The following is an 11,670-nucleotide window of genomic DNA, read 5'->3' on the forward strand; positions in this document are numbered from 1 at the left end:
AATTAGAACCAATCCCACGTTTCCTAATCCTGAAATCGCTGGTTGTAGCTCTTCAGATTGTTTGTTTATTTGTTTGTTAGGATTTTAACGTTTAAGGTAGTTACTGCTTACACAAGGTTCTTCAGTTCACAAGTTCATGTTAAACACAGTCCTGGACAATTTTGTATCTCCAGTTAACTTGACTGCACATCTTTGTACTGTGGGAGGAAACCGGAGCTCCCAGAGGGAAACCCGAGCTCCCAGAGGGAAACCCACGGGGAGAACATGCAAACTTCACACAAAAAGGACCCAGACCGCCCCACCTGGGGATCGAACCCAGGACCTTCTTGCTGTGCACCGTGCCACCCAGCTCTTTTGTTTGAAGAAATGAAGGTTCATAAACCCACATGCCTCTTTTTTATCTTTTCTATTTGTAAACGATAAGAAATAAAGTGTTTTTATTTTAAACTGAAATACATTTGCATGTGAATAAACTGTCCATATTGTTTTTGAAGGTCAGAGCTAAAGCCAGCAGAAAGACGATTCGCTGCAGTTCATGGCAAAAGCGCAAACGCTGCGGTAAGCAGAAATATGCGCCAGCCTCACTGTGAACGAAGCACAAAACACTCGCTGGGCTGATGGGTAAGCTAATGGATTTGTGGTTTCCATATTCCTGAAAGGATGGTCAATTGTTGAACTTTAACCTGAGGTTGCGTCGAGTAGAACATCTGCTTTGTTGTGTTGATGTCGGAAGGGAGTGATGCTGACCGTCACTGACCATAAATTATCTATATTACACACAGTGGCAGTTTACAGTGAATCTACAGGATGTACTGGATGTTTTAAAAGCTGCAACTGTCTTGGATAGTTGTGCTTTTTATCATTTACAGTCAGCGAGTCTGCTTAGTGTCTACTTTAATTACGTGTAGAACCTGATTCGCTCTTTAAAGTAAGGGCGCATTCACATGAGAAGCTGCAAAACTGCTCGACCTTTTCAAAGCGCCTCCAATGAGATGAACTGTTTGATATGTGGTAAAAGCGACTCAGCAAAACTGCTGAGTGCCTTATTGTACGTGCCTTATTAACGTGCCTTATTGTACTAAAACAACGAGTGAGAAATTTCAGTAGTGGAGAGAACTTATGAGCAGTAATAATGAAGAGAAGTTTAGTGTTTCTGTGTCGTCCTTTTAGTTCATTAAACCACGTTAAGCTTTATTTTTTAATGATAAGCGTTTTAGACTCTGGGAGAAGCTGATTCTGATTCTCACAATTTCTCAGAACCTCGAGCTGTAACACAAGTTTAAAAGTGAAACAGGGGAGAATCCAGATGAACACAGATACACGTGGAGCTGTAACCCTGGATCTGACGGTTATTCCACACAAATGCAGATTCGTCTCGTTGATGACATTCTACCGCACAGCTCAAGCCAAGCAACGGTTTGCGCCGAGGCTCGTGGTGAGCAAAACACAAAACGCTTCTCATGTGAATGTGCCCTAATGCCAGGACCTAAACCAGAGCTGTGGATCACTTCTTGCCCACTTCACAAAGCCACATGCACAAGTATGTTTTGGCATGCCCAGGCCCTGAATCCTACATGAAGAAGGAATCTATTTGAGAAGGAAAAAACATACATTTATTTACACAATGTCACAAAGAAAAGGAAAGTCAGAGGTGTAAATCTGATCGAATAAAGTGATCCGATGGTTAAAAACATGGCTGTTCGTTGAACTATAAAGATAGAATATAAGACAGCATGATGATGTAATGATGTAAGAAAAATCTGAATAGTCTGATAAACGCTGTGTATTGGTATTGCAGCTTGATGTGATCCGAGCCGCGAGCACGGTCCGATCACGGACTGCAGGGTAAAGTGCAGAGTGGAACCCGGATCACCAGCCGAACATGTACTCCATCGCTTTAGATACAAAACTGTCGTCCTTACGCGGAGTCTCTCTGTCCGTCACCACCTGCACACACAAAATATAAACATTAGTGTTCAGATGGGCAGAAAGAATCAGGAATTGTACAAGTTCATAGAACCACAAATCGTCCCTGGACAGGAGCAGCCTGTGCAGCAGCCAGGTCCCAAAACCTGCTCTCAGACCAGTGATAAAAAGCTAAGAGATTAGATTTGTAGGATGACCAGAAAGGAGCAGGAACAACATTTAGCAATGAACTGCAGCATCTGTAACCATATCTGTTCCTACAGCCCACGCTAAACTCCTCAGAAGAAGGAGGAAGAACTGCGTACGATCTCAAGAAAAACAAACCCACAGTGAAGTACGATGGTGGGAGCATCATAATAAGCTTTGCAAATGCTATGGAAGCATTGCACTCTCAAAGGAAACATGAACAAAGCAGAAGTATTGGGACGTATTCATAAGAAAAGGTTCTTGCATGGCCAAGCCAATGTCCAGACCTAAATCTCGTTGAAAATAATCAAGGGATTTTATAATTACGATTCCATTATAAAATGCTGTAAAAAAAGTGTGTGTGTGTGTGTGTGTTTACCTGGTAATCAGTGCTGGTGTTTCGGTGAGGGGTACTGAGAGGTCTCATGGCTGATCGTGGCGTGGATGGATTCACACTGCTCAGGTTCTTCACTGGAGGAGTGAACATACCAGTACTGCTCTTCTCAGTCTTCTCCATTACACTCTGTACACACACACACACACAATTTATTTCAGTCAGATTAAAGAAATCTCAATTTAAATTTGAAATCCAGCTTGTACAATAATAAAAACAGATTTCTTTTAGATTGTAGTCGTGGGCTGCGTCCGGAATCGCTTTACTTCCATACTCAATAGTACGCGAAATGAGGACGCGAGAGCGGTTAGTATGTCCGAATACACAGTATACACAAAGAGGTACGCGAGAAGTACCCGGATGACCTACTTATTGGGCAGCCATGTTTGAGTATACAAGCGATGCACACTTGCGGTCCGTTAATGTATCCCATAATGCAACTGGAGCTGCGTAGGCGTTCGAAGCGTAATAAGAAACAAGAAAGATAGCGGAAAACAGAGTCCTCTGTTTACAAGTGTAAGTAAGATAAATAAAATAAAACATTTTAAAGACGAATTAATAACAAAAATTTGGCGAGTGGGGTTTGTAATGAGTCTGTAACCATGGTGATGTTATGTCATCACGTCCCACGTCATCACTTGACGTTGGAAAGATGGCGGATGTAGTGCGTAGCAGTGTTGTGTGCATACTGCATACTTCTGTACTGGAAGTATGTACTTTTTTACCGGCAGAGTAGTGCATACTTCCTCCAATCTAGTACATACTCTCTAAGTATGCGTTTCCGGACGCAGCTATGGTTTTGAGTCTATATTTAAAAAAAAAAAAAAAAAAAAGAGATTGTAAACAATGCTGCCCCACACCCACCAAAAATAAATAAATAAAGTTACAGGAATAACTAAAATCTCAACACCACTGTGACATAGATGTGATAGTGTAAGCAGACATCAACTTTAACCGTTGCTCATTTTTTGGGGGTTTCTACAATTTCAAGTATTGAGGCCCCGTCACAAATGAGCGGTCTTATAAGTGAGTAAAATTCATTGTGGATTTTTTAACCGCAGTGTTTCCCAACCTTTCTGCACCATGGACTGATTTCATACAAGATATCATTTCATGGACCGGTGGGGGCGGGAGGATTTAATAATATTGCTCACAAACGATGTAAAATGAGCTTTTTTCGCTGCAACGAGGGGTGACAATAAGACACCCGAAATAGAAGCAGTGAAAACTGCTTTTCTAGCTAGCTCTATTTATTCTTTCTGTGCATCCCGGTAATAGACAGCCCACGATCCGCTGCCCGGTGGTTGGGGACCACTGCTTTAACGTACCCAAATAAAAGACAAAACATACTTTAGTTTTTCTTTTGTCTTTACGTTTGTATTTAAACTGTCTAAAATCTCCATGTAGCAAATGTTTCATTATTATTTGTTTACATAAATAGCAGAACACTTTAAACAATGCCATTATTAAACTATTTGTTCAAAGAAAAAGCACAGAAATAGATTAGTGACATCATTATAGGGCTGGGCGATTTTCACGATTAATTCGGTTAATTCGCATGAAGGTTTTCACCCGATGTTAGAATGTGACAATCGCGATTGTTTACATATTTTATATTTTAATTAAAATACCAACATGGCGCGAGGCAGAAACTGACCAGACACTCGCGGATTGTAAATTAGGGAAAGTTTAATATAAAAAGGATTAGAGTCCAAAACCAGCGAAAACTAAAACAGAAAAACGGAAGACAACAAGGATTATACACGCTAACCGTTAGATTCAGTAATAAGGAGCGCAAACACGATCGGCAAAACGAGACACAAACAGAAGAGTTTAATTAAGATTCACTGAATCAAACACCGCTGAACTGAATCAAAACTCCGGAGCCGATTAGCGCGATCAGGATTGGCTGACCGATGGAAAGTAACGAGTTACATTTACTCGCGTTACTGTAATTGAGTCGTTTTTTTGTGTACTTGTACTTTTTAAAGTAGATTTTACAGCCTGTAATTTTACTTTTACTTAAGTATGTTTTGTATTAAGAATTGTAATTCGCTACATTTTAAATCACATCCGTTACTGAGTAAAAAATTCGCGTCTGGGAAACTGCTGCAGTGAATTCTGCGATGGGGAGTCGGATCTTTTGGCTCGGTTCCTTTTAAAGAGCCGTATGTATGTAACGACTCCCAAATGCGTGAATCGGTTCCTTTATTTTGGCTTAAAGGTGCCGTTCAATAGAATCGAATCATTCTACGACACATAAATAGTGGTTAATACAGTTTGAAAGTTTTATGGGACTAAAATTACACGTTACACATCCTTAAACGTTCAAAATGTTGTATCCACCGCCCAAATCACAAGAGGACAAAATCAAAGCTGAGCGATCACTTGATGCCCCCCCCAGTGTAGATACTGATAGAGACTCACTCAGTGGTGGAAACAGCACAGTACAGGCTCGTGTTCCTTTTAAGAAACCTGTAAAGAACTTTTTGTAGTTTTTTTCCTACTGTAAGGAGGTTCTGCTGCACATTATTTAAAATAAGAGTTGTTTGTGAGCTATTCTTAGATATAGATAGATAAGGATATAGATAATTTAGATCTATTTTGTTTTAATTATTGTGTTATCGTTATTGTAATAAAGTTTGAGTCCCTTAAAAGGATAATTATAGGTGGTGCTGTTACTATTTTTGCACTTCTGCAGCCTTTAATTACAATGAAAAAAAAAAAATGAAATTTGAGTCTTATTTTAATTGCATTATACAAGAACAAAAAAAAAAATCGAAATCGTAATCGACAATCGGGTATAATTTTAAAATAATCGAGATTTTTTTTTTTTTGCAAAATCGCCCAGCCCTACATCATTATGTCTGTACCATGAAGAGGAAGTTCCAAAAGCAAATAAAGTGACAAACTACTGAATCAAACAATAAAAATGCAGTCAGCAGGAACAGGATTTAGCTGTTTTTGTTCCTTACAGACACAGTGACGTCCAGAACCCTTTCTGCTATTGAGAAGAACCAAACATAGCGGCACCCCTTTAAAAATCTATAACGAACAGTACGTGTGTGAGACCTTGTCGATGCAGGGTTTGACTCCGATCATGATTGACTCTCCGAAGACCTTTCCATCTTTACTCAGAGCTTTTCTGGCCTGCAGCTTCGACTGATACTGAATGTGCATCCAGTTCCCCGAATTCGACATCTGTACAATAGTCACAAACACACAGTCACACAGTACAACATTACAGTATCTGTACCTGTTCTCTTACACAGCAATGTGGAAAAGTATTCACCCCCACAACTTAATAATCAGCCACGTCGATTGCTGATCAAGGCTGATGCCAACTGATGCTAAAGTTACCCCACAGAGTCACTATAGAGGAATTCTATTTCCACCATTTGTTTATAGAACAGCTTTAAATCGGACACACTGCTTGTTGATTCAGGCCTGATTCAGGCAAAGCATCTTGAATGGGTTCGGGTCAGAACTGTTTATAAGACCTCGTCAAAACAGGGTTTTTATAGCAGTTTCACCTCAGCTTCAGCTTACAGATAATTGGTCTTACGATCTCCTCAAGAATGGCAAGTCGTCCAGGTTTTAACACAACACACTCCCACTACTAATGACACCCCTGTAGAAAATGTAAGATGCTGCTTGACTTTAATGGCAAGGCTGAAGATAAGTGAGAGTCATGTTCTTACTGCCACATGAATCAATCGATTTGGTGAACTGGTTGGGTAAGCAAAGGGGCAATTACTTACTATGCAACAGCAGAGATGATCACGAGAGGGGGCAATTACTTTTTGACACCGCTGTATATCAGATCTCAAGCACTCACCACATGTTTGAGGATGTTCCCGTACTGAGCGAACTGTAACAGGATGTAGGACGCTGACGCTGGTGGAAACCTGCACAAACAAGACCAGAAATATCCCTTACAGGTGTATAAAAACAAAAATAAAGCTCAAGCATGTTATTAATTTTATACACCTGCATTCATTCAGGATGTGTTTTATTGTGATTGGTGTCTGACATTGTCTGGGCTCTTCTCCTAGTTTAAGTGTTGGCGTGAAATAGGGAACAACCTATTCTACATCTAGTGTAGATAACTTGGTCTGTACGTTGTCCATAATGTATTTTTTTTGGTTTATGTCTGACGTTGATTGTGCGTTCTATTCAAGTTGCCATTTATTTTTAATGTAGTCATTTATAAGGGGTTGATGTCCGTTGGTGAAAGTTTGAGATGAATGATTTTTGTGCAGTTGCCAACTCAGGTTTATAAACAAAACTATAAATAAAATCACGATGTGTTGCAGTTATAAGTGATATAAATCACGCTGTGTGTTTGGAAAATAACTCACTGCGGTTTGGTTATTGCATAAGATCATTAGGGCTCATTTATTGATTTTACACTTTCATACCCAAACACGGTGATCCAGGTCTCATCGAGCTGATCTTCGGAGGACAGAGCGTCACCCTGAGTGAAGAAAGGATCCACCTGCGCCGGGGACAGGGCAGACTTCCTCTGTACTAATGATGCAGGACTGAATACATTACCTGACACACACATACATGTAAGCTAATGAGTGCAACACCTTGATAAGATCACCATCAAACACTACCAGCAATGGAAACTATTTTTTATAGATTTGCATTTACTACATTCACTTGTATCTTCTAAATTTTCCAGTCTTTCTAAAATCATTTCAATTTATAAACACATACACTATATACCCACACAAAATGGAACACATGACTAGTGAGCTAGTTACACATCCTATTTCATAAATTTGAATAATGTTATAGATATATATCTTCAGGAATAACAGCTTCTCTGGGCTTTTAACAAGACTTTGAAGTATGCCTCTTGGAATTTGTGCCCATTTAGTCAAAAAAGCATTTCTATAGCTATGCAATGACGTTGATCAAGAAAGCCTTAATTGATGTTCCAGTTCATTCCAAAGCTGTTCAGTCACTGGAGTTCTTACAGATCAAACCATGTCTTTATGGATCTCTTTGTGTACAGGGGCACAGTTATGCTGAAACAGGACAGGGCCTTTCCCAAACTGTTGCTTTAAAGTCCTCACCTGATCCTGGAGTAGCAGCAACACCAGATAGAGGGGTCTGTAGTCCAGCAAACACCTAAACACACATACAGACGGAGCATTATTACTCTTGAACATTTCTGATCTTTTGGTCTTAATCTCTTATGTTTGAGGTATTTTGGGCTGAAGAGCCTAAACCCAAGTCACTCCCTCCTTCAGAAAGCAAAGCATCAGCTCACAACAAGTCAAGTCAAATTTACTTGTATGGACATCGACTTAAAGCAGCAGAATCCACAAAATCCAGGACCGACAGACCAAAATCTCCTGTTAAGCAAGCCAAGGGTGACAGTGGCAGGGAAAACTCCCTTAAAATTACAGGAATAAACCTTGAGAGGGACCAGACTCAAGGACCCAAGGTCCCACACCGATATCTCTTTATGGACATCAACTTAACCCCAGTACAACTGAGCTGTTATTTATTTCTGAAAATCTGTCTCCATGTCAAGACTCTCAGATCAAACGCTCTGATAAGGTCTGAAGAATGGGCGTGGTCATGGATAGCCAGCTGCACTCCTTGATTTGTGTTGCTAACCGAATAGGATCATGCTGGTTCCTCCTCTACAGCACCAGAAGGATTAGAGTATTCCTCTGTATGGATGCCACTCAGATTCTTCTCCTTGTTATTTTACTCTTCTTTATCACTTCACGTAAAACTACAAGGGTCTGGATGAGGAGTGTTCATCCGAAAAGTCTGACCATGCGATTAGATCTACCTCTCATAACCATGCAGCTCATCGATTATTTCTATGTGATAAAATAATCAGCGCCATCACGTCCCACTTGGCTAAATATATGCTGCCATTTATAACCATTAGCAAGAAATCCATTTTAAATAAGACGGTTGAAAAAGCAGTAGCAGTAATAAAGTAATAAAATGAAGACGTTACCGGTTTGCGTGAGGCGAGAGGAGAGAAGCCGACCCCAGGACTGGACAGATCGTCGTAGATACTTCTAACCGGAGGAGCACCACTTTTATCTTTAGGAGTGGGAACCACTGGCTGAGGAGGGGAACCACCTGATACACAGAAAGCAGCAGTTACAACCTCTCAGCGAGCAGAACAGAGAAACACATATAGCACCTCTGTGTGAGTGTTACCTGTGAGTGGAGGCACTCTGGTGTCGATGCTTCCCCCGCTCAGGCTTAGTGTCCTGGGCTGTGGTGTAGTAGGAGCGGGCATGTCTCCCATCAGAAAACCAGGTAGAAACCCGGGTACAGGCTTCGGGGAAGACGGAGAACCCAGAGACATCGGCTCCATACCTGATAAGATGAAGAGATAAATGGGTCAGAACTGCTGCTGAATCAATACATTAATTATAATAAAAATACTAAATAGTCTAAGCAGCAGCGTACAACACGCATAAAAGGCATCGTTCATCTAACCGGAGGAGCAAACAGTAGCAACGCAGTCAGACATACAACAGTAAGCAAACACAGCAGAGACACAGAATCCAATGATTAGTGCATATGATGTGACACCAGACATGAAACCAGTATCATTAACGCACAGTGATCAGAAGAACCACATGGAGGAGTTCAACAGAGTTCCTGAACCTTCTGGTGCTGGAATCAAGACTCATGTGATGCTTCACACAGACAGGAGAAGATCAAGCAAACAATAAAGACTTGAAGGACGGCAGACATTCATCTGACAAACGTAATGGATTGATTACATATTTGGTATAAAAGCTGATTAGAACGAACACCTTTATTTGTCATATATACATATACAGATGTACAGTGCAACGAGATTCTTTCTTCGCACATCCTTCGGGATCAATAAAGTATCTATCTATCTATCTATCTATCTATCTATCTATCTATCTATCTATCTATCTATCTATCTATCTATCTATCATAACTTGTTTTTTTTTTTTTTTGGTCAGAGCGCAGGGTCAGCGTGCAGGGTCAGCCATTGTACGGCGCCCCTGGAGTAAACAGGCCCAACAGTGGCTGCATGGCAGAGCTGGGATTTAAACTCTCAACCCTTCAGTTGATAGCCCAAAGCCCTACCTACTAGGATACCACTGTCCCCAGCTAGTTGATAGATTAATGCAAGCGAAACATCAACCGCCTCCCCAACAACTGATCAAATCAACTGATCCATTAGAATATTCAGTTGCCCTACAGATGTGGGGATGGATTTCAATGTTTATTCATTATTTTTGTAAACTAGAGGGGTTTTACCTTCTATAAGTTCTTATGCAAACGTTTGTGCAGCCACCATCAACGACACAATGGCAGGTTAGAGGTTAAGGTACTGCTCCTTTGGGTCCCATTTATCCTTAAGGTCTGGATTGTATCCTGTCTCAGTTGCAAGTGGTTGAGGATTAGAAAGATGTTGTTGCGGGTTAAGGGCCTTGCTCAAGGGCCCAAAAGTGGCTGCATGGCAGAGCTGGGATCTGAACTCTCAACCCTTTCAGTTGATAGCCCAAAGCCCAACCCACTAGGCTACCACTGTCCCTAGCTAGTTGATAAATGAATGCAACTGAAACATCATCCAACTCCACAACAACGGATCAAATCCACTGATCTATTAGAATATTCAGTTGCCCTACAGATGTGGGATGGATTTTACCCAATTACTCAAAGTTTATTCATTATTTTTGTAAACTAAAGAGGTTTTACCTTCTATAAGTTCTTATTCAAAGGTTTGTGCAGCCATCATCAACTATACAATGGCAGGTTAAGGTACTGGACTAGTAATCCAGAGGTTGCTGGTTCAAGCCCCACCACTGCCAGGTTGCCACTGTTGGGCCCTCGAGCAAGGCCCTTAACTCTCAATTGCTTAGACAATATACTGTCACTGTACTGTAAGTCGCTTTGGATAAAAGCGTCTGCTAAATGCTGAGAATGTAAATATTTAGGTTATATTTTTATTACGATTTTAACGTCATGTTAGTTACTGCTTACACAAGATTCATCAGTTCACAAGTTTAACGTCGAACACACTCATGGACAATTTTGTATCTCCAGTTCATCCTCACTTGCACGTCTTCGGACTGCGGGAGGAAACCGGAACACCCGGAGTAAACCCACACAGACACGGGGAGAACATGCAAACTCCACACAGAAAGGACCCGGACCGCCCCACCTGGTGATCGAACCCAGGCCCTTCTCGCTGTGAGGCACTTGGCCACCGTGCCGCCCCATTATTTTGGTAAACTAAAAGGGTTTTACCTTGTACAAGTTCTTATGCAAAAGTTTGTGCAGCCCTCATGAACTATACAATGGCAGGTTGGTGGTTAAGGTACTGCTCTGTTGGGCCCTTGAGCAAGGCCCACTTATCCTTAAAGTCTGGATTGTAGTTCCTGTTGTTGCTGCTGATTTTCTAAAGTGAAACTAATTGCAGAAATTTACTACAGTGAACAAAGTTTAACATGGCATTATTTCTAACATGGATTTATTTACTAAACTTAACGTGCTAATTAAACATGTCATTTTATATGTGCTTAGTTTTACACAAGCAACATTTTATGTGTTACAATCTTAAATTCAGCCAATAAACAATAACTGTGCAGAAGCTGGTACCCCTTTGGAAAACATTTTACTCAGAAAAGCTGCAAAATATGACATTTAAAGAGGTGTAAACAAACTTTTTCATATATAAAACACAACAGTAACTTTAACAGCTAGCAGCCTGAGCTAACTGATGTAGCATTAGCTTACTTTAACATTCAGACAGTTCATAAAACAGTAAATAAAAATTCTTACCCTGAATCTCCATTTCAGAAGAAAAACCCTAACAGATTATATTTCAATATTAAATAAATATAATAAAATAACCTCAGCACGCGTCGCTCATCCGAAAATTCAAACTGAGCACTGGAAATGACGCCGTTGACGTGAAAAGCGTTCTGCGCATGTTCACAAAGGACAAGGGCTGTATTTCAAACCACACACAGTTGCACTACATAGTGTGTACTATCTAATATATAACGAAACAGGAAAAGTACACACTACATAGTACGATAGTTTTTAAATTGGGACACAACCACTGACAACGCGTTCTTTTACTTTCATTCATACTTTATACTGTATATTTTAACTAAAAGCATCGT

General features: G+C 40.5%; 1 protein-coding gene across 2 annotated transcripts; it reads right to left on the reverse strand.

The window, feature by feature from the left end:
* Window positions 1-1,600: 1,600 nt before the first annotated feature.
* nup35 (nucleoporin 35) lies at window positions 1,601-11,452 on the reverse strand. 2 transcript variants are annotated; one of them, XM_063006200.1, is made up of 9 exons: window positions 11,396-11,452; window positions 8,708-8,869; window positions 8,499-8,626; window positions 7,594-7,648; window positions 6,928-7,063; window positions 6,345-6,414; window positions 5,579-5,707; window positions 2,492-2,635; window positions 1,601-1,947 (listed from the first exon to the last, which is right to left on the reverse strand). In XM_063006200.1, the coding sequence occupies exons 2-9, from the start codon at window positions 8,865-8,867 to the stop codon at window positions 1,870-1,872; spliced, it is 900 nt and encodes a 299-aa protein (XP_062862270.1). In that variant the 5' UTR covers window positions 8,868-8,869; window positions 11,396-11,452; the 3' UTR covers window positions 1,601-1,869. The 2 variants fall into 2 exon arrangements, with proteins under 2 accessions (XP_062862270.1, XP_062862269.1); XM_063006199.1 differs by having other exon boundaries at window positions 11,324-11,442.
* Between the last annotated feature and the right edge of the window lie 218 nt (window positions 11,453-11,670).

Source organism: Trichomycterus rosablanca, chromosome 12 (assembly GCF_030014385.1).
Source record: "Trichomycterus rosablanca isolate fTriRos1 chromosome 12, fTriRos1.hap1, whole genome shotgun sequence".
Classification (NCBI taxonomy): domain Eukaryota; kingdom Metazoa; phylum Chordata; class Actinopteri; order Siluriformes; family Trichomycteridae; genus Trichomycterus; species Trichomycterus rosablanca.

Excerpts from the sequence above, each read along its gene's own strand:
- nup35 (XM_063006199.1), bottom strand. Across the intron at positions 5,708-6,344 it reads GGAACATCCTCAAACATGTG|ATGTCGAATTCGGGGAACTG; the intron begins GTGAGTGCTTGA and ends ACTATTGTACAG. Across the intron at positions 1,948-2,491 it reads ACACCAGCACTGATTACCAG|GTGGTGACGGACAGAGAGAC; the intron begins GTAAACACACAC and ends TTGTGTGTGCAG.